This window comes from Geotrypetes seraphini, chromosome 1 (genome assembly GCF_902459505.1).
Source record: "Geotrypetes seraphini chromosome 1, aGeoSer1.1, whole genome shotgun sequence".
Classification (NCBI taxonomy): Eukaryota; Metazoa; Chordata; class Amphibia; order Gymnophiona; family Dermophiidae; genus Geotrypetes; species Geotrypetes seraphini.
The window spans coordinates 372182012-372205760 of NC_047084.1; the positions used below are offsets into that span (position 1 = coordinate 372182012).

The 23749-nt window shown below is 44.1% G+C and overlaps 1 protein-coding gene across 1 annotated transcript in view; it reads right to left on the reverse strand.

Moving 5' to 3' along the window:
• PSD3 (pleckstrin and Sec7 domain containing 3) overlaps positions 1–23749 on the reverse strand; it is an 811466-nt gene that overhangs the window by 659043 nt on the left and 128674 nt on the right. Inside the window, exon 2 of the mRNA XM_033915196.1 lies at positions 22805–22916. Within this exon, the coding sequence (XP_033771087.1) occupies positions 22805–22916 (112 nt within the window). The remainder of the gene's footprint in view (positions 1–22804; positions 22917–23749) is intronic.

Below are 23749 nucleotides of genomic sequence, written 5' to 3' on the forward strand. Positions count from 1 at the left end.
AGGCAGAGCAAGGCGCTAGCAGCGCCAGAAACCTAAGGAGGCTTGTGGGGTCGTGGCGAGAGTAAGCTCCACCCACCCCACCGTGTCAGCAGTCAGCGACCGGGCTCCTCCATTAAAGGAGGCGAGCCAACGGGTGCTGCACTGATCGCGGCAAGCAGGAGAGCGTGAGGATCAGCGAGGGAGAGGAGAGGAGGTGGTGAAAGCGGCGGGAGGCAGAGAAAGGCGCTAGCAGCGCCAGAAACCTAAGGAGGCTTGTGGGGTCGCGGCGAGAGTAAGCTCCGCCCACCCCACCGCGTCAGCAGTCAGCGACTGGGCTCCTCCATTAAAGGAGGCGAGCCAACGGCGCGCAGTAAAGGCGCTCGCCTTAGCGAGAGCGCCTTTGCGAAGAGCCTTAAAGAAGAGCCAAATCTAGGACAACAGGACACAGTGGGGCAACTAGCGGTCCTCCAGGCACCTTAATCTCAATCTCAATCTTATATCCTATAGGCACCATAATCTTACATCACACATCTTTCACCCTCTAATCGTTCCTCCAAATCATTCACTCTAAGCACCCTACTGCTTAGATCTCTCTGACATCCTAACTTTCAACTCTATCCTTCCGACGCCCTACCTTTACATACTCTCATACTATCTCTCTCTCTCATTTACTCTCTCTCATTTACTCTCTCTCATTTACTCTCTCTCATTTAATCTCTCTCATTTACTCGTTAACAGGCAGACCTCATACAGTACCTGAGTATGGCAGGGCAAACAAGAAGTGTGAAGTCTACAAACAAGATTGGCATTCCCTAAACGGAGGTGATCCGGGAGGTGACCTCAGCCTACGCACAGACGGAGGAGAACACAACACCAGGGAAGGAGGTCTCTGTGCAGACCGAGGCTATCCCGCAGCAGTACAATACGGCCTCTACACAGACAGAGGAGGTCGTCCAGCAGGACGACGACATCATGCAGGAACTAAGGAGCCTCAGGGAGGAGGTGAAACGCCTGAGAGGCATTAGAGAGGATGAGGCCTATATCGATGGACTAGTGCAGGAGCTGTCCCAAATCACTGAACAGGCCCGTGACAGGTCCCTCATTGAGAAACCAGGGCCGTCGACGCTGAAACCAACTGTTGGAGTCCAGGAGATGGCTGGAGACACTGACTCCTGGCAGTTAGTGACCTCCTCCACAGGTAAATGTAGGAGACTCCCCCTACCCCCCCCCCCCCATTTACAATCTCTTCACCTTCTTATTCTTTCTCTTACCAGGGCAGCTCCACATCGACTCCACAACTTAACCTAAGGAACAGATTCCAGGTCTTGCAGGAATAGACTACCGACGTGAAGCAAGAAGAGACTACCGACGTGAAGCAGGACCAGGTTCAACACACGTCTCCATCTCCAGGCACAACGGATCGACCCCCCAAAAAAAAGCGCAGAGTAATAGTCATTGGGGACTCCATGCTGAGAGACAACGAGGGACCAATATGCAGACCGGATATGGAGTCGAGAGAGATCTGCTGTCTGCCGGGAGCCAGAATACGAGATGTGACCGCCTGTCTTGATAGACTTCTCAAGCCCCAGGACCACTTTCCCATGCTGCTCATCCACATCGGAACAAATGACACTGCCAAGAACGCCCCGGAGGACATAGCTAGAGACTTCGGAGCTCTTGGGGAAAAGCTGAAGCGGACAGGAGCACAGGTTGTATTCTATTCTTCCTGTTAGGGGCAAGGGAAGGGATAGAGACAAACGTATCCTGAAGACAAACGAATGGCTACAACGATGGTGCCGGGAATTGAACTTCGGATTCCTGAATCATGGAGAGGCACTACAGGAACTCCAGGGACCAGACGGACTTCACCTGACCAGCAGAGGTAAGTACGTCTTCGGACACCAATTAGCCCGCCTGCTTCGAAGGGCTTTAAACTAGGTAAGTTGGGGGAGGGTACCCAATTATATACCAGTGCAGTAAGTAACAATCCTGATGTGGTGATCCAAAACTCCGCTTCTAAGTCCGAGGTAAGTACCCTCACTGCAGAAGATTCGCTAGGAGACACTGTCTCAGATGGGAAACTCTCTACAGGGGTTTAACAAGCACAAAGAGTGGAGAGCTATGTATGTTAACGCACATAGTTTAGGGAACAAATTTCTAGAACTGGAAACAGAAATAGTGAATGCCGACCTAGACGTGGTGGCAATATCCGAAACATGGTTCACAGACTCTCATGGATGGGATATAACTATACTTCGTCAAGACAGGAAGGGTAAGTTAGGAAGAGGGGTAGCACTTTACATCAAAGAGAACATCAAAATAGCCAGGATCACAGATGTCAAGTACACCGGGGAATCCATCTGGGTAAACCTGGCCAGAGGCGGAGAAAAATGCCTGTACCTTGGTGTAGTATACAGACCTCCAAGACAAACGGAGGACAAGGACACAGAATTAATTGAAGACATTGAGAATATCACTCTACGGGGGGACGCTGTTCTGCTAGGGGACTTCAACATGCCTGATGTAGACTGGAACACACTCTCAGTGACAACTTGTGGTAGCAGGAAGATATTAACGTCCATGAAGGGAGTACAGCTCAAACAAATGGTACTAGAGTCCACTAAGGCCAAGGCCATCCTAGACCTCGTACTTACAAATGGGGAGAGCGTCTCGGAGGTCTCGGTGGGAGAAACGCTAGCCACAAGTGACCATAACATGGTATGGTTCAACCTTAGGAAAGGCTTCCCTAAATCACAAACAAAAAATGAGTATACTCAATATCCGGGGCACTGACTTCGCACGCATGGGAGATTTCGTCCATCAGACGCTGCAGGATCAAGAAGCAACTGATAATGTGGAAGCAATGTGGCCAACCCTGAAATTGACCCTACACGAGGCAACTATCCACTACATAAAATCGGTTAATAAACAACAAAGAAACAAAAAACCCCAAAGGTTCACTGATGAGGTTTCGTACCTCGTCAAGGAAAAAAAAAAAAGAGCATTTCTTTCATACAAACGTACGGGGAAAGGAGAAGCTAACATTGAATACAGAACCAGGTCTGCAGCAGTCAAAACAGCAGTCAGAGAGGCCAAACTTGCAGTGGAAGAAACTCTAGCAAAGAACATTAAGAAAGGGGACAAATCCTTCTTCAGGTATATTAGTGACAGGAAAAAAAACACAAACGGGATAGTACGCCTTAGAACACCGGACGGGAACTACGTGGAAACAGATTCCGATAAAGCCAAACTACTGAATGAATACTTCTGCTCGGTCTTTACCTGCGAGGCACTAGGGCACGGGCCACATCTGGAAGCAATGTCAAGCGCGGAAGACCCATTTCAGAATTTTGAGTTCACACCAGCTGATGTTTACAGCGAACTGTCAAGACTCAAGGTGTGCAAAGCCATGGGTCCAGACGAATTGCACCCGAGAGTGCTCAGAGAGCTGTGCAATGTCCTGGCAGAACCATTAGCCATGCTCTTCAATCTTTCCCTAAATACGGGGAGAGTCCCCCTGGACTGGAAAAAAGCTAACGGCATTCCTCTGCACAAAAAGGGTTGCAGAGCAGAGGCTGCGAACTACAGACCAGTGAGTCTCACATCGATAGTGTGTAAACTCATGGAAACACTAATTAAACGTAAATTAGACACGCTCTTGGATGAAAGGAATCTAAGGGATCCTAATCAGCATGGATTCCCTAAGGGTAGGTCATGCCAATCCAATCTCATCAGCTTCTTTGATTGGGTAACAGGAAAGCTAGACTCGGAAGAGTCTCTGGACATAGTGTACTTGGATTTCAGCAAGGCTATTGACAGCGTCCCACACCGCAGGCTTCTAAACAAGATGAAATCGATGGGGTTGGGCGATACAATAACTGCATGGGTCAATGATTGGCTTAGTGGTAGACATCAGAGGGTGGTGGTCAACGGCACCCTCTCTGAAACATCGAAAGTAACCAGCGGAGTGCTGCAGGGCTCAGTCCTGGGTACACTCCTTTTTAACATATTGATAAGGGACTTGACACGAGGGCTGCAGGGTAAGAACATTATTCGCCGATGACGCCAAACTATGCAACATAGTAAGTGAAGGCTATTTGCAAGATAATATGACACAGGACCTTCTTGCGTTGGAAAACTGGTCCTCAACATGGCAGCTGGGCTTCAATGCTAAGAAATGTAAGGTCATGCTCCTCGGTAGCGGAAATCCATGCAGAACTTACACCTTAAATGGAGAAACATTGGCTAAGACCTCAGTAGAACGAGATTTGGGAGTAATCATCAGTGCAGACATGAAGACTGCCAAACAAGTAGAAAAGGCCTCATCCAAGGCAAGACAAATGATGGGATGTATCAATAGAAGTTTCGTCAGCCGGAAACCAGAAGTCATAATGCACTGTACAGGACCATGGTGAGACCTCATCTGGAGTACTGTGTGCAATTCTGGAGGCCACATTACCGTAAAGACGTGCTTAGAGTCGAGTCGGTTCAGCGGATGGCCACTAGGATGATCTCGGGGCTCAAGGGTCTCTCGTACGAAGAGAGACTGAACAGATTGCAGCTCTACATTCTAGAAGAATGCAGGAAGAGGGGGGACATGATTGAGACATTTAAATACATCACAGGACGTGTCGAGGTGGAAGATGACATCCTTTTTCTCAAAGGACCCTCGGCCACAAGAGGGCATCCGCTTAAACTTAGAGGGGGGAAATTTAGTAGTGACACCAGGAAGTATTTCTTCACGGAAAGAGTGGTAGATCACCGGAACAAGCTTCCGGTGCAGGTGGTCGAGGCCACCAGCGTGCTTGACTTCAAGAATAAATGGGACATCCCTACGAAGGTCGAGTTAAGGAACTGGGTCAGTAGAATGGGCAGACTTGATGGGCTATAGCCCTTTTCTGCCATCATCTTTCTATGTTTCTATGAGGTCATATGGAAGGGGATGCGAGTAGAAACCTCCTTGAGATATAGAGAACATAACCAATCGTTCTGACCCATGGCTAGCCCAAATGATACTGGAGGCCCCCACTTACCTCGGCTTTAGAAAACTACTCAAAACCCACCTATTCAGCAAACAAGACCCCTAACCGCCCCCTCCCGGTAATCGCCTGACCTTTGCCCAGCTCAGCTCCTCCTTCTTGATCACTTCTTTCACCCCCTCTCTTCTACCATCCTCCTTCTTCATCTGCCAAACTCGGCTAATTATGTTGTAAACCTGATATATTGTTGTAAATCTGTATGTTAATGCGGATCCTAACCTAATTGATGTAAACCGCCTAGAACTCGTTGGGTATGGCGGTATATAAGAATAAAATTATTATTATTATTATTATATTTAAAATGGGTCTCATATCACCTGTCTTCTTCAGAACTAAAAAGTAACGGGAGTAAAACCCCCTGCTCTGCTGTTCCAGGGGAACTTCCTCGATGGCACGGAGACAAAGCAGAGCTTGAGGTTCCTGAAGAAGAAGATCGGTCTGGGATGGATTGGAAGGATACTCTCTTGGAGAAAGCTCTGATGGAACCTGAGTGAAATGAAGAGTTTCCATCCCTGATTATTGTGGGATGGAAGGACAGAGGCAGAAGGATGGAGGTTATGCTCTGTTAGACAGTAAAAACAGCTGCAAAGCCTTAGGTGCAGCAGAAGGCTGAGGTTTCTGTTGCTTCTGTTGCTGCGGTTCCTTGGAAGGGGCTCGAGTGTAAGGAGCTGCTTTGGAGCATAACGCCTCTGAAAAACCATAGTAGGGTGTGAAGATTTTGTAGGAGCTGACCTTGGCTTTGGTCTGACAATGGAAGCAAAAGATTTTTCATGATCTGACAACTTCTTAGTTGTAGCCTCTATGGATTCATCAAAGAGGCCATTGCCCTGACAAGGAATGTTAGCCAGATGGTCCTGAAGATTTGGATCCATGGCAATGGTGCGAAGTAAGGGCAAGCGGCGCAGTGCTACAGAAAAAACAGTGGCCCTAGCCAACAGTTCAAAGGCATCATAAGATGACTGGATAAGATGCAATCCGAGTTGTGACAGAGTAGTAGTGATGTCTTAGAACTCGAAATGTCAAAGTAAATCCAGGTTCTTCAGAAAACCTAGAAGAAGATCAATAAGGTACTTGATATAGATGGCAGCCAAACTTGTACATAGTCTTATCCTCCTTTCCAGAAGGAACAGTAGCATGGAATGATGGGTTCTTTACAAAAAGGACTCCAGAAGGAGGGAGTGGGGAGATAATTGTGAATTCTCAAACCCTTTGCAGTGTAGAGATCTATACCTTGAGACCAATTTGCCTGGAAGAGCAGGTATAGCATAAGGAGTCTCCAAAAAATGTTTGCAAGCTTGAGATAAAAGCTTGTTAAGAGGAAGCTTAAGTGACTCTGCAGGAGGTTGAGGGATATGCATGACCTCGAAATACTCCTTAGAGAATTTAGAACCAGCATTGAACTGAATTTCCAGATCATCAGCTGATCCGCCAAGGCCTTGCCTTGAGAAGGGCTCAATGGCCTCGAGCAGGGAACAAAGGTGAAGCCTCTCTGGAGAAATGACAATCCAAAGAATATGGAGACTTGGAGGAGGTAATGAAAGTAGCTGACTCCTCAGGGTCCGGAAGCGGTGACCTGGAGCGAGGAGTTGGGGCCTTGAAGAACTGGAAGGTCTGGAATGAGGCACAGATGAAGAAGGCTGTTCTTTAGAAGATCTGCGCCTCGATGGATGTCTCGATGAAGGCCTCGATCGACAACGAGAGTGGTGCTTGGAAGCAGGTCTCAAGGAAATAGGAAACTTCGCCCTATGTATGGAAACAGGCAACGCTGCTGGTGAATGGATAGGGCTCGAAGCTGTAGATCGAAACTCGGTGGTTTGGATCGAGAAATCTTGAAGCACTCCCAAAGACTCTGCTCCTTGTTTGGAGTGTGCAGATTCCTGTCGAGACACTCGCAAAGAATCTACTCCTTGCATAGAGTGGGAAGGTTTCAATCGAGACACTCGCAAAGAGTGGGAAGGTTTCAATCGAGACACTCGCAAAGAGTGGGAAGGTTTCAATCGAGACACTCGCAAAGAATCTACTCTTTGCATAGAGTGTGAAGGTTCCAATCGAGACACTCACAAAGAATCTACTCCTTGCATCGAGTGTGTAGTAGTGCTGCCCGATTCAAATCGATTCACTGATTCAAATCAGGTGAATCGATTCGAATCGATTCAATTTGAAAAAATATTGGCCTCCCGATTCAATAATGGCCGACCTTTCCCCCGTGCCTTCCTAAAGCAGGAGCTGCAGGTGGACTAATGGAGAGAGGGAGAGAGAAATGCAAGACCACAATGGGAAGGGTACAAGAGAGACAGATACTGCTCCAAAGTAGGTGGGCAAAGTGCAGGATGGCAGGAGCGATAGTAGGAGAAAGCCTGTACCTGGGGAAGGGGATACAGGAAGTAAGGAAGAGAGAAAGAAGAAGAAGCTGGATATGGGGAGAGATAAGATGCTGGGCATGGAGGGAGCATAGGAACAGGGACCCAGACGAGAGATGCTGGATGAAAGGGTAGATGAGAAAAGGAGAGATGGTGGATCTGTGGATGGTGGGGTTCATCGCTACAGCTGCGGGGGGATGGAAATGAAAAAAGGAAAGATACCAGACCTCCGGAGGAGGAAAGGGAAACAGAAGGGGAGGACAGAGATGGAAGATGGATGGTTAGCATGGAGAAAGAAGAAAGAAGGAGAGCCTGATCAGAAGACAACCAGACCAACATGGGACCAACAAGATTTGAAAAATGACCAGACAACAAAAGGTAGGAAAAATAATTTGTGTATCCTTCCAGAGCTGGTGTTGGACCGCAAACATAAGCTAGGATTTAATAGAGAGGAAAAGTATTTTTTGTTTATTTTGTTTACACCACAGGACCAGTGTGGGTAGGAGAGGGCAAAGAGGGTGAAGAGGCTATAAAATAAACCCTCCAGGATGTTTGTAAAAACCACCCAATTGGGCAGGAAAATCGAATCGAATAATCGATTCAATAGGCTGAATCGAATCAAATCAAAAATTTTTTTCCTGAATAGGGCAGCACTAATGTGTAGATGCCAGACCAGACACTCGCAAAGAATCTGCTCCTTGTATAGAGTATGAAGCTTCAGCTCGAGACACAAGCAGGGACTCGACCTCGTGGGAGATTGATTGCCCAGGCTGGATTACAGGAGGCATTGTCGAGGGAGAACCATATTTGCTCAATAACTGAACAAATTGCTGCTCCAACATGGTCTGGAGAGAAGCCTGCAAAGGTGGATCCACGTCTGAAACAGGACCACTTGCTGAGGCTAAAGGCTCCAAGGTGGCAGTGGTGAGGACCAGCGCAGGAACCTTCTGCTGAGGTATCTGACCTGAGGGGAGCTCAGGGGAAGATAAAGCAGGTGTACTCGAGGCAAAAAACAATCCAAACGAGGATGGTCTGATGAGGCTCGAGGTCGGTGAAAGCAGGAGGACCCTCGCTGGAAGGCGGGACCGAGGTAGCACTCGAGGTCAAGGGTGTCACCGAGGACTTCATGCTGAAGAATTTCTCTAAGAAAACTCGATGACGTTTAACGGCTCGAGGTTGAAGGGTAACCCAGCGCTCGCATGACTTTGGATTATAGGCAGGCCCTATTCGTAAAAGAAATCGCACGCTGGCAGTGGTTACACTTCTTGAAGCCCGTGACCAGCCGGGACATAGGAGGGAAGAGAGCCGCTGTGAAGTTGAAGCCTGCAGGCTGCGGTCGAGCGGCCTAGCCCGCCAGTCAGTCACTGAAGAAAAAATTAGTCTTCTTTTATTTTTTTAAAACTGTAAAGAAAGAAAGTAACACAGCAATTCGCGAAGAAAATAAACACAAATCGCGGTGAGAGAAGGCACAAAGAAACATAGTTAAACGCAGAGAGTCAAAGACGGACTTCTCGGCTCCGCGGAAAACTGAGAACTGAGGAGACTCGCTCTGCGCTGGACGGGAAGGCACTTGCACATGCGCAGTGCGGCTGACTCGAAACTTCTAAGTTTCTACAAGCAAGTCTGCTTGCGAGGCTGTCCACATCCGGGCTCCGTGGATGACATGTGAGAATAGCTGCCTGCTTGTCCTGGGATAATTTAAAAGCACACTTCTGCTTGCTCTTAAATTTGAATATGCATTTTGCCACTATTTATCAATTAACTTTTTAGCAATTTCATTTCTCTAATATGCATGCTCTTAGGTTGGCACTACAGTCACTTTTATTCTTTTTCTGTTTACTATTATTCATATCACTCTTTCCTCAAATCCTTCTAGGACCCTGAAACACGCCGAAACACGGACCGTGTAGGGTCCGGTTGGACTATTATATTTGTATTTTTATGGTTTTAAGTGTAAGAATGTACAATAAATTTGGCTCAGAACATCAGTATCCACAGCTTTTTGTTTTCATAGGGGGTTAATATTGTACATGGGACGCCAGAGAAATAAAAGCTTACACAAAAACGGCTCAATTCATTTTTATAGGACAAGAAGTTCCAACTTCTGCAGCAAAGAAGTGCTGGTATGCTGAAGCACAGCATTTAAGAACACTAACAAAGGGATTGGAATTAAGTTCAAGAGACATGCTCTACATTCTCCCTTTCAAGAGACATCTCAACATTTTCCCTTTATTTATTTAGATTTCTATCCCATCCTCCCAGTAGCTCAGAACGGGTTACAAGCCAATTCACAATGGAAATCATTTTGGACAGTACAAGACTATACAGCAACTTAAGTATATTTTGGACAGTTCAAAGACTATACAGCAACTTGTTGGACTGTCTCTTAGTGATTCAGATGTGAATTTCATTTTCTTTGTTGTAAGTCCTACTATGAAACCTACTGACTGAATCATGTATGTATACTGCCAATTGTTTTATTTTAGTCACACCATCAGAAGAGAAAGATCATTGGAGAATACTTCAAAGGAACTAGGTGAAGAAGGCGACCTGCAAACAGATGACTGAACACATTAAAAACAATCATGCTGGATGACCTTACCGGACTAGCACAAAATCAATTTCTTTTTAGATCTGTAATTCATCAAGTCGATGGTACTCACAAATACTGCTAACTAAGGCCTAAAAGCACAAAAGTCAGTAAGTATTACCGACCGGATCGCTGTTGACCGATTCGCTGATCAATTTCCCAACAGCAATCCATGTAAAAACAAGTTTGCATGCAAATGATTTGCACGAGGAGCAAAACCCAAAAGCAGTAACAGGAAAGAAGCCTCCTGTCATTACTGTTAGGGGTGGGCTTCTAGTTTGTTTTTTAATGGCATAGATGTTGTGCTGTGTTAAGCACAACCTGTCTCTTTTTTTTTTTTTTAAAGCCCCCCATTCCATGCCCTCCTACCCTGCGCCGGCACTCCAAGCCACCGTCCACCCCCCCCCCCCCCCCCCCCCCCGGTGGCAAAATGGCAGGAGAGATGCCTACTCCCTCCTGCCACAAAGGAACTCACTCCCTCCCACCACCCCCACCCCCCAAAAAAAGGCAGGAGGGATGCCCACTCCTTCCTGCCATGAACACCCTCCCCTCCCCGGCCTAAAGAAAAAGGCAGGAGTGATGCTCACTTCCTCCTGCCATGAAGGCGCCCTCTCCCCTTCCAGCTCCCCTGCCCCATACCTTAAAAGTTGGGAGCAGGAGGTACCGAAAAAACCTCCTGCTCCTCCTCCCTCAATGACAACAGTGGGCCTTAGGCCCCTCCCCGGTGCATCACAGGATGCAGAGTTCTTTTTAGTTTGTTTTTATATTTAATCCACAAGCTTGTTTTTAGGACCTATAGGGACCCCTGAAGAAGACAATAATGTCAAAACATGGACCATGTTGGGTCCATATGTTTCCAGTGGTTCAGACCCTAGACATTTTTTGTGGATTATTTATTTGTTTTAATAAAGCCTTCATCTTGGACTTCAACTCTCTGCAAGTTTTTTGTTTCGGTTGGTTTTCTTTTGTGGAGGAATCAGGGTCAATTCTCTTGTCTGGGGCATGGATAGGACACACATTTGTGTGCATACATCATAGAATACTATAATTTACATATTTTGGGCGATCTAGGAGCCAGCATTTACACCAGCTCCATGGTTGGCATAACTGGTTGCACCTAAAATACATATGTATTTGTCCTTTTATAATAGTATTCCATTAAAAAGTAGTCATCTACTTTTCCTTACAGAATAGTTCCAAACAGGTGCTTTCCTGGTGCCTAAAAACAGGTACCCCTTAACAGAATTACCCTTTAACCTGTTTTTGCCCAAATTTTTTCAGAGAGTAATTTTGACCTTTTGTTACAAAAAGTGCTTAAAATGTTTGTTCTAAAATTGGAACAATGAGCACGAATGGGTACATGAATTTGGAATATAAAGAAAACTTTAGGCAGAAGGTGTAATGTATATTTCTTAAATTTATTTCATGTGAAAGTCTCTGAAACATGCTTCATGCAGGTTAACCCTGCACTTGACACATTTTTGTTGTTTTCTTACAGGCTGCACACCTATTTTGCTCTACCTATTATCCAATGCTCTACATGTCCCCTGTATCCTCATCATGCTATGCCTCTCATTTTACAGCCAGTCAGTTCCTGCTACCCAGTAGGAAGCCTACCGTCTATCATTTACCACCACGCCACCCCCATACCCCTACTACCTTCCCCAATTACCTACAAGCCATCTCAACTTGAGCGACCAACTCGGGCCATCCCACCCATTGTTATAGTCACCCATCAAGACCAACTCCCAGGCTCTTTTCTAGTCTCTTGCCTGGAGGAATCTCTAACAGAAAGAAATGCCATTAACTCATTTAGCTTTTTCAGGAAACATGCCATTTAATATTTTTAAAACAAAACAAGCCATTTTAAAGGCAGCCTGTGCTTGAACAGGGAGCCAATAAAGAACAGTCAACAAAGGTGAAACAATCAAATTTTTTCTTCCTAAAATTAATCTTGCTGCAGTGTTTTGCAATTGTTGATGTTTTTTCATAAGAGAATCCAAGACCCCACTAAACATAAAGTAGCTATAATCGACCTGTGATAAAACCATAGCATGAACTAGCACAAGGAATTATGTTGTTTGGGGGGGGTTTGTTAATAAAATAGGGCGACAGATGGACAAAGAACCCACATCTTCAGCTTGTTAAAACACTTTGTTTTATGTGTCCTTGCTCCAAAGACAAGGCTCTTTCTCTCTCTAATTAAAGGCTAACAAAAATTAGATGCATACTCTTAGATCCAGACACAATCAATGCCAATTCTCTACATTTCTTAGCTGCTTACAGGGGGGACTTGCTCTGCCCTTCTAGTCAGATCAAATTTCAGAGACATATTTCCCCCCTCCCCACCTGGTTTCTTTTTGTTTATGTAACCAATCTCCTTTCTCTCCATGTGCTTCAGTCTCCTCCTTCAGTTCTCTGATTCATGAGAGGAAGGACTCAGTATATGTGAAGGTGTGAAACCTCCAACTGCCTGTCTCAGGCCTGTGAAACTGCATCTCTGTTATAGACAAGGGCAAAGTTATAACTAATGAGAAACAAATAGATAAGAATGTAAAATAAGAACAAATCAGGCTCCGAATAGAGGTAGGCCTTCATTTCATTCAGTGAATACCTAGATTTTCCCCTGATGTATATAACTTGCTAACAAGCTCTGGCAAAATAGTGAAAAACATAACTTTAAGGTGACAAAAATCCATTCCCTGCCAGAGGACAGAAGGGATTCAAGACAAGGTTAGACGAATTCCTGCTGAACCAGAATGAACGCAGGTAGGGCTGGTCTCGGTTAGGGCACTGGTCTTTGACCTGGGGGCCGCCACATGAGCGGACTGCTGGGCGCGATGGACCACTGGTCTGACCCAGCAGTGGCAATTCTTATGTTCTTATGTCTTGAGGTTTTTTTTCTAATATAATATACAACTTGATAATTTCACTTGTGTTCATGGCTAGGGTGTACGCCATTGCTTACCTGGCCACAAACGTACAAGTTGTAAAAGGACTTCACAACCATGGCTAAAGAAATAATCTTGTTTACTTTTAAGTAACACAGATTCCACTCCCCCCCCAAAAAAAAAAAAATAAAATCACCAAGGCGTGGAAGCTTGCTATATAAATGGATGTCATTATAGTCAGTCATTTGTGATCTCAAGTTGACAGCAGAACAAAAGGCCATCTCTTCCATTCATTAAGCTGTCAGCTGCAGAAAGTAAACAAGCAAGAGAAGCATGAAGAGGCACAGCTTCTGGAATGCTTTCCTACATAGAGATATAGAAAGGGTAGGGAAGTTCTTATGCATTAGTATTATAGTTTTGTTATATAACATGCTGAAACCTTTATGCCGTGACTACAAAACTAATTTTGCTGAGTTACAGAAGACAGGTTGCATCTCTTGTTGTATTTGTGTCTTGTCTCTGTGTTTTGGTGGATGGCCTTAGAGAAGACAGAGCCAGTGTTAAGGAAGTTACTAAACCAAAAGAACACCACCCAGGGTCCTGATGGTGCCAATAGTTGAGCTTAGGAGAAGAGTGTCATGCTGGGACATCATGGATACAGACCAGTTTGGTTTTCAAGAAGAAATCCCTAATGAATATGCATAGGGTTACCAGACGTCCGGATTTTGAAAAGCTTCCAGCTCAGAACTGTGTCGGGAGGGCATCTGCGCATGCTTGGACGCAACATGGTGATGTCACACGCACGCAGCTCCAAGCATGAGAAGAGGTTTGGGGGTGGGACCATGGGTCTGGATTTTACAATCATAAAATCTGGTAACCTTAAATATGCGCAATATATTTGCTTGCACTGCCTCAATTGTATATCAATATAATCAAATACAGTAGACTCTCTGTTAACCGGAACTCAAGCAACCAGCCCCCCCCCCAAAAAAAAAAAAATTCAAAGAAATACTGTAATATTTTAAATAAAAATTAATTTTTTTAGTTTATTGCAATTTATCATAATTTACAAGAGTACTCTTGCTCAAGAAATACAGAAAGAAAATCCAAAGAAAAAAGGCAAACTGTCAGTTAAACACAATATATACTATCTTCCTTAGACCACAATAATAAGAAGGGGGCTCTAGTAAAGGAAGGTGAACCTAATTTTGTATTAAGTAATAATAAAGAATAGATCTAAAGGTTTTGGTCCCACTTTATCTTTAACAGCAGTTCAAAAAAAAGAATATCTAATCGATTCAAGTCATCAATTTTTTCAGATCCAAAAAAGTTCAATTGCTCAGGTAAATAAAAAACATATTTCACTCCTAAGTATTTGATCTGGTAGAAATTTAAGTGTAAACTTGGCATGCCACACCTGAGTATGCCCATGCTATGCCTACCACATGCCCAAGTAGTTTGTTTGGAACAGTTTATGGTATACAAAATTCTCAAAAGAGGAATGGAAGAAAAAGTTATAACTTAATAAATGCACAAATTCACTCCATTAATAGAATAAAAATCAATTGAGGAGGGTGGGTTAAATTTTCCAAATTTTTATAGGTATCATCAAGCCTATATTTTACGCCAGGGTATGTATTGGGTCCTCCCAGAACTCATAGACAATGCTCCGGATTGGTTATATTTGGAGTGGCGGCTCTTGTTTCCTTTAAATTTGTCTCATGTGCTAAGTATCAAAATGCCTAGGAAATATAAAGAGAATAGAATTTTGATTGACACATCGAAAACATTGAGATTCATTAGTAATTTAACACCTATTCCAATAAATAAGTCAACGAATCAATCTTTATGGATAAACTCCAAGATTCAAATTGGCGGATCTCAAATCTTATGGAAGCATTGGATTATTGCAGGTATTCGAACTCTGAATGATGTTATTTCAGATGGTAAACTGCTTGATTTTTCACAGCTACAACATAGATTTGGTCTCAATAAATCACAAAGTTTTAAATGGTTGCAGCTGAAGCAGGCTATTCAGGTAGGGCTCCCTGAATGGAAAACTCTTAATCAATTTAGTTTGGAGTTCCTATGCTTCCAAGCAGACTTCCTGGGACACCAAGCCACATTGTGGTATAAATTAATATCTGGATATATGAATAAAAAGCCAAAAAATGGTCTTAGAGACATTTGGAGCATTGAGATTAAGCAGCAAATTTCTGCATCTCAATGGCCACGAATTTGGTCTTGGAGAATGAGATGTACAGTGTCTGCATCTATGAGACAAACTTGGTTTTTTCTGTTTCATAGAGTTTTTTGGACCCCTGTTCGTTTGCAAAAGTTAGATAGCTCTAAATCTAATAGAGCACTGTAATCTGGAAGCAGGGACACTTGATCATTTACTTTTTTATTGCCCTTGTATTATGATTTTCTGGAATTCAAATTGGTCTCAAGTAAATTCTCTATTAGAAAACCATGTTGCTTTATCGTATGATACGGTTTTGTTTGGTATGGCTATGAGAAAAAAAAGTCAAATATCATCAAATAATAATAAACTTATTGATCATGACAGGGGTCACCATTCAGCATATTACCAACAATTGGAAGAATCACACTAATCTTACAAGTTTATTAGGATTTTATATACCGCCTATCAAGGTTATCTAAGCGGTTTTTACAATCAGGTACTCAAGCATTTTTTCCTCTCTGTCCCGGTGGGTTCACAATCTATCTAACGTATCTTAATTATACTTTCTAGTGGAATTCATTATGCCATACTTATAAGATGGAAAGAGCAATTGCTTTGCAGAAAGGGTCTTACAATAAATTTTTGAAGATCTGAGGGCCGTTGGAAAATTATTGTAATAGGTAGACATAATTTTCCTTAGATAATATGTGTATAATTAGGGGGGTGGGGAGCTGTTTTGGAATTTTTATTAAATGCTTACTTCATTATATTCTTTTAGATATGTTTAATTGAATTAATTGAAGTAGGGTGAGTGGGAATGGGTAAAAATTCAAGTATGTATGATATTATTAGAAAGATTTTCAAGTGTTCTAATTTGTTATAATGATATACAGTGGTACCTTGGATTACGAGCATAATCCGTTCCAGGAGCATGCTCGTAATCCAAAATGCTCGTTTATCAAAGCGAGTTTCCCCATAGAAAATAATGGAAACTCGCTTTGATGCGTTCCCCCCCCCCTGCTTGCAAAGGTCCCCACTCTCCAACCGGCACCCCCCCGCCCGAACAACTTAAACTTACCTCCCCCCCATCTGGCACCGGCACGCAAGCACGGTACCTAGAAGATCTTCCGGCTTCTGCCTGCCTTGAGCATGCATTTGCGCATGCTCAAGGACTTCTAATTCTCCCTCTCGCCAAAAAGTATTGATGCCTTTGTATAAGACTCTAGTGAGAACTCATTTAGAATATTGTGTACAACTCTGGAGACCACACCTTCAAAAAGATATGAATAGGATGGAATCAGTTCAGAGGAAGGCTACTAAAATGGTTGGTGATCTTTGTCATAAGGTGTATGGGGACAGACTTAAATATCTCAGTAAGTATACTTTGGAAGAAAGGTGGAAGAGGAGAGATATGATATAGACGTTTAATATATACATGGCATAAATGTGCATGAGGCAAATCTCTCATCTGAAAGGTAGCTCTGGAATGAGAGGGCATAAAGCACATTTACTTACCAAAACAGGTGTTATCCAGGGACAGCAGGCAGCTATTCTCACATATGGGTGACATCATCCACGGAGCTCCGATCCGGACATCTCACAAGCAGACTTGCTTGAAGAAACTCGAAGTTTCGAGTCGCCCACACCGCGCATGCGTGAGTGCCTTCCCGCCCAGCACAGGGCGCGTCTCCTCAGTTAAGAGAGCTACCAAAGAAGCCAACCAGGGGAGGTGGGTGGGTTGTGAGAATAGCTGCCTGCTGTCCCTGGATAACATCTGTTACGGTAAGTAACTGTGCTTTATCCCAGGACAAGCAGACAGGTATTATCACATATGGGTGACTTCCAAGCTAACCAGAATGGGAAGGTGGGAGTGTTGGCAACTTAGGAGAATAAATTTTGTAATACTGTTTGGCCAAACTGTCCATCCCGTCTGGAGAAAGTATCCAGACAATAGTGAGAAGTGAAGGTATGAACCGAGGACCAAGTAGCAGCTCTACAAATTTCCTCAATAGGTGTAGATCTGAGGAAAGCTACTGAAGCTGCCATTGCTCTGACTTTATGGGCTGTGACTTTATACTGTGAAGGGGTAATCCAGCCTGGGCATAGCAGAAAGAGATACAAGCCGCCATCCAGTTGGAGATGGTACGCTTAGAAATAGGATGGCCCAACTTATTTGGATCGAAGGAAACAAAAAGTTGAGGAGCAGTTCTGTGTGGTTTGGTGCGTTCCAAGTAGAAGGTCAAAGCCAGAGTATGAAGTCCAGAGTATGAAGAGCTGATTCTCCAGGATGAGAATGAGGCTTTGGAAAAAACACTGGAAGTACGATGGATTGGTTGAGATGAAATTCTGAGACCACTTTAGGTAGGAATTTTGGATGAGTACGAAGAACTACTTTGTCATGATGAAACATGACAAAGTGAATGGTGGGTCAGTAACTAAAGCTTGCAGCTCACTGACTCGTCGAGCAGAAGTGAGGGCAATGAGAAACACCACTTTCCAAGTGAGATACTTCAGATGAGTCTTATCGATTGGTTCAAATGGAGGCTTCATGAGTTGAGCAATGACAACATTGAGGTCCCAAACCACAGGAGGAGGTTTAACATTGAAAAGTCCTTTCATTAATCTTGAAACCACCGGATGAACAGAGAGGGGTTTCCCTTCAATAGGCTGATGGAAAGCCGCAATTGCACTAAGATGGACTCGCACAGATGTAGACTTGAGGCCATAATTGGATAAGTGTAAAAGATAGTCCAAAACAGAAGATAAAGAGGAACGCTGAGGCTCCTTATGATGAGAAAAACACCATGTAGAAAATCTAGTCCATTTTGGTGATAGCATTGTCTAGTGGTAAGCTTTCTAGAAGCTTGTAAAACGTCTCTTACAGATTGAGAAAACTGAAGAGGGGTTATGTTGAGAGGTACCAGGCTGTCAGGTTTAGAGACTGCAGGCTATGATGAAGCAGAGATCCCCGACTCTGTGTAAGCAGAGAAGGAAAAACTGGTAGAAGGTATGGCTCCCTGCTGCTGAGTTGAAGTAGAAGGGAGTACCAGGGTTGTCTCGGCCACCGAGGAACAATTAGAATCATGGTGGCATGATCGTTCTTCAACTTGACCAGAGTCTTGAGAATGAGAGGGAATGGAGGAAATGCATAGAGGAAAAGATTCATCCATTCCAGAAGAAAAGCATCTGCCTCGAGGCGGTGAGTAGAGTATATCCTGGAGCAGAACTGAGGCAGTTTGGAGTTGTGGGGAGCTGCAAAGAGGTCTATCTGTAGCGTTCCCCACTGTGAAAAAATGTGATGAAGAGGCGAGGAATGGAGAGTCCATTCGTGAGGTTGCAGGAGACGACTCAAGTTGTCTACCAAGCAATTCTTTGCCCCATGAATGTAGACAGCTTTGAGGAAGGTGTTGTGGCAGATTGCCCAGTCCCAAACCTCCAGAGCTTCTTGACAAAGGGAGGCAGACCCTGTCCCTCCCTGTTTGTTGACATAATACATGGCGACTTGGTTGTATGTGCGAACGAGAACTACTGTGTCGTGAAGTAGGTGTTGAAAATCATGGAGAGCTCTGAGGATCGCTCTGAGTTCCAACTGATTGATATGACACTGACGATCCGTACTGGTCCAGAGGCCTTGAGTACAGAGATGAGCGCCCCAAGCGTAGGTCAAAGAGTCTTGTCGTGAGGATCTTCTGATGAGGGGGCGTTTGAAAAAGCAAGCCTCTGGAAAGATTGGAAGAGAGCATCCACCAACAGAGAGACTGCTTAAAAGAAGGAGTTACTGTGATGTGTCGAGAAAGAGGATCGGAAACCTGCGTCCATTGAGATGCCAGGGTCCATTGAAGAATTCTGAGGTGAAATTTGGCAAAAGGAGTCACGTGTACTGTGGAGGCCATGTGAACCAGAAGAACCATCATGTGTCTGGCTGAGATGGAAGAGCGGGAAGACACTGTGTGACTGAGTTGAAGAAGAGCTTTCAGACGTTGTTGTGGAAGGAATGCTCTGAGTTGGACAGTATCCAGAACAGCTCCAATGAATTATAGATTCTGTGAGAGCTGAAGTTGAGATTTGGGAAAGTTGATTTCGAATCCCAAACTTTGGAGGAACCAGGTAGTCCGCTGGGTTGCTACAATAACCCCTTGAGATGTGGAATCTTTGATGAGCCAGTCGTCGAGGTAAGGAAATACCTGAAGACCATGATTCCTTAGAGCTGCTGCTACCACTACCAGGCACTTGGTGAACACTCTGGGAGACGAGGCCAGGCCGAAGGGTAGTACTCTATATTGATAATGCAGATTCCAAACCCGAAATCTGAGGTATTAACGGGAGGCCGGATGAATGGGAATATGAGTGTAGGCCTCCTTGAAATCCAGAGAGCATAACCAGTCGTTCTGCTCGAGAAGGGGATAAAGGGATGCCAGGGACAACATGCAAAACTTTTCTTTGACTAGAAATTTGTTGAGAGCCCTGATATCCAGAATGGGTCGCAGATCGCCCGTCTTCTTCGGAACAAGGAAGTAACGGGAGTAAAACCCCCTGTTGTGCTGCTCCAAGGGAACTGGCTCGATGACTTGGAGACGAAGCAGAGCTTGAGTTTCCTGAAGAAGGGGAGCGGTCTGGGATAGATTGGAAGGATACTCTCTTGGAGGAAGCTCTGGTGGAACCTGAGTGAAATGAAGAGAGTATCCTTCCCTGATGATGGTAAGCACCCAGAGGTCGGAGGTAATTGACGTCCATCGGTCGTAAAAATGAGACAGAGTCGGAACGGTGGAGGTTATGCTCTGTTGTAAACAATCAAAAAGGCTGAGAAGCCTTAGATGCAGCAGAAGGTTGAGGTTTTTGTTGCTTCTGAAGTTGCTGTTTCTTAAGAGGAGGGCGAGTGTAAGGAGCTGGCTTTGGAGCATAACGCCGTTCATAGATAAGAGCAGGGCATGCAGGCTTGGTAGGAGCTGGCTTTAGTTTAGGTCTGACAATCGAAGCAAAAGATTTTTCATGGTCAGACAATTTCTTGGTGGTTGCCTCGATATATTCATCAAAGAGGTCATTGCCCTCACAATGCTCCTTGTGAGCATTTCCAGCAACATCACCAGCATAAGCAGAACTGCTCCCTGGAACAACTCAGTATGCATGTGCCCAAGTAGCAGAACGTTCCTTTCAGTGGCATAGCCAGACAGCCAATTTTGGGTGGGCCTGAGCCCAAGGTGGGTGGACACAAAATTTTCTGCTATGCCCTACCTCTAGCTCAGAATTTAAATACTTTAGCTAATAAGGATCCCCAGGCTCTGTCAGCTGAAGACTTTCTGTAAAGGTAATGGGGGTAATGGTGGACATGACAATGAAACCGACGGCGCAGTGTGCAGTGGCCGCTAAGAGAGCTAATAGAATGCTAGGTATAATCAAGAAGGGTATTACTACCAGAACGAAAGAAGTTATCCTGCCGTTGTATCGGGCGATGGTGCATCCGCATCTGGAGTACTGCATCCAATATTGGTCGCCGTACCTTAAGAAAGATATGACGTTACTCGAGAGGGTTCAGAGGAGAGCGACCCGTCTGATAAAAGGTATGGAAAACCTTTGATATGCTGAGAGATTGGAAAAACTGGGACTCTTTTCCCTTGAGAAGAGGAGACTTAGAGGGGATATGATAGAGACTTACAAGATTATGAAGGGCATAGAGAGAGTAGAGAGGGACAGATTCTTCAAACTTTCGAAAAAGAAAAGAACAAGAGGGCATTCGGAAAAGTTGAAAGGGGACAGATTCAAAACGAATGCTAGGAAGTTCTTCTTTACCCAACGTGTGGAGGACACCTGGAATGCACTTCCAGAAGACGTAATAGGGCAGAGTACAGTACTGGGGTTCAAGAAAGGATTGGACAATTTCCTGCTGGAAAAGGGGATAGAGGGGTATAGATAGAGGATTACTGTACAGGTCCTGGACCTGTTGGGCCGCCGCGTGTGTGGACTGCTGGGCATGATGGACCTCAGGTCTGATCCAGTGGAGGCACTGCTTATGTTCTTATATAGCCAGAACTCCCTTTTACCAAGCTTGGTAGGCAGCAGCAAAATCTCTAAGCCATTGATGCCAGCACCATGCTTAGTAGTTGGTAGCTCAAGGATGCTGTCACCGAGTGCCGAGCTTGATAGAAGGGAGTTCTGGCCATCTTTGGAGGTGGTCCTCAGCTGGGGATGCTTGGGGAACACCACTAGCTATACAGCAAATGTCAGACTAGTATTAGACATGCTAGGGCCCAGATCAAAAATAAAAGAGTGTCCCCTCCCCTCTTCTCCTTGCCTTCCCTCCAGTTTCCCCACATGCCATTATAATTATAATCACACTAACAGACCTTCACCAAATACAGAACATGGAATCACAAATTAGAAATAAAAATATTTAGACAAAAAATGAACTGGAAACCCCAAGAAGTTAAACTTAGCGTGTACTGCAATACTGAAGAAATAAAACCAAACACATTTCCTTTTCTGCTGAACACAACACAGACATTTGTTATACTGGACTTAGTGCTTACAAATGGGGAAAGTGTTTCTGATTTTATAGTGGATGATCATCTGGCATCCAGTGATCACTGCATGGTATGGTTTAATATTATTAAAATGGGTATAGAGAGGGCTCATTCAAAAGCAAAGGTTCTAGACTTTTAAAAAACTAACTTTGTTCGGATGGGGTTTTATGTCTCTACAGGGGAATCTATTCCAGGAATTGGTAATGGAGCCTATGTACGATCAGACCATACTGGGACCTGGTGCTTACTAATGTGGAGCGTGTTTCTGATACTATAGTGGGTGACTATCTGGCATCTACTGATCACTGGATGATGTGATTCAAAACTAAGATGTGTGCTGATGATTCATTCAAATGGTAGGATCCTAGACTTTAGGAAAATTAACTGTGAAGGGGAATACTTGAAGAAGCCATAAGCTGGAAGGCAACATCTAGAAGAAATAGAAAAATAAATAGGCAAAACTTAAATGAAATATTTTAAGGCAATACACTTTTTTGTCTGGAAAGTAAGTAAAAGTAATAAGCCGTTTTATTCTCAAAACAAGTAGCTGAAAAAGCTAAGAAAAAAAAAAAAAAAAAGAGGTTAGCCTTTGGTATCTCAAGATTAAAAAGTCTATGGAGAAATAGATACAATTTCAAAGTAAAGCTAAGAAAGGGTTAACTAGGAAGAGGAATACCGAGGAGTATAAATGTTAAATTGCCTTTGTTTAAATCTATTATCAACTATTTTTTTGTAAATTGTTTCACTGAAACAAATGCCCAAGTTAATTGACTGTCTAAAGTAAGTAATCCCCCTACCCTTGGTTTGGAACTGTTAATCAGGAATGGTCTACTTTACTGAATAAATGAAGCAGGTGAAATTAGTGGATTGCAGGCCAGCTGGTCTTCTAGCCTCACTAGCCCTAGCTCTGCCCTCACCCAGTTCAAGGACAAATACATTTGTGTAGCCCACCGATATTCCACCCAACAAAAATGATGTACCTGATTAAGGTGGTGGAAATAAATACATACATTATTAAATTTTGCACAATAAGATAAGGACTCTTAAGCCCAAGCAAAGGATATTAAAAAGTTCTGTCTACTAAGACAAAAGCCATGGCCTTTCAATTCAAGTTTTGTTCAGCATTTCCTACAGTATGTAGTCCAGTCATACTCACTTCTAACATAAGACAAATACGGCATGGATACTGCAGGAATGAGCGTAAGCCACCATAGCTCCCTTCCCTCAGTTGAATGCACTTACCAATGTCTGCAGCTTGGTTATTTTCTGACCTGCCCAATATAACATCACATTTGTCCTGTGCAACATTTTGCAATTGAGATGATGAACTGCTGACCCAGAGAAATGTTTCCGCCTGCAAAACATGAAAGGGAAAAGCTATAATGCTTTTAACAAAAAGCCAACTAGTTCCCTACTCCACCCAGACCTTCAAGCTTGCAATATCCAATAATATTACAAAGTAAAAAAAACAGATATTTCATTTCTAAGTCAGAATTCACTTGTTCTCATGATCTGTTATAGGAGAAAACACCCTCCTGTGATTCAAGACAAAGTTGGACAAGTTCCTGCTAAACTGGAACATACGCAGGTGAGGCTGGACTCATTTAGAGCACTGGTCTTTGACCTGGGGGCTGCCGCGTGAGTGGACTGCTGGGCACGATGGACCACTGGTCTGACCCAGCAGCAGCAATTCTTATGTTCTTATGTAACCCTAAAGTAGGGATTCTCAAATCTGCTCTAGGAATCCCACAACCAATCAGATTTCAGGATATCCTCAGTGAATACGCATGGCATTTTGACTTATTATTCCATCCTTCACTCATATGGCATTGTAGCAGAATAACACAGGTACTTACCATAACAAGTGTTATCCGGGGACAGCAGACAGATATTCTCACATGTGGGTGACTTCATCCACAGAGCCCAGCATAGACAGTGGTAAAAGTAAATTGCCACTAAGTTTTTAGAAACTTTGCGACTGCCTGTACTGCACATAGGCAAGTGCCTTCCTGCCCGACGCCAGCTTATGATACCTCAGTTCCGTAAGCAAGCTAAGAAGTCAACCAAGGGAGATGGAAGGGATGTGAGAATACCTGCCTGCTGTCCCCGGATAACACCTATTACGGTAAATAACTGTGCTTTATCCTTGGAGAAGCAGGCAGCATATTCTCACATGTTGGTCTCCTT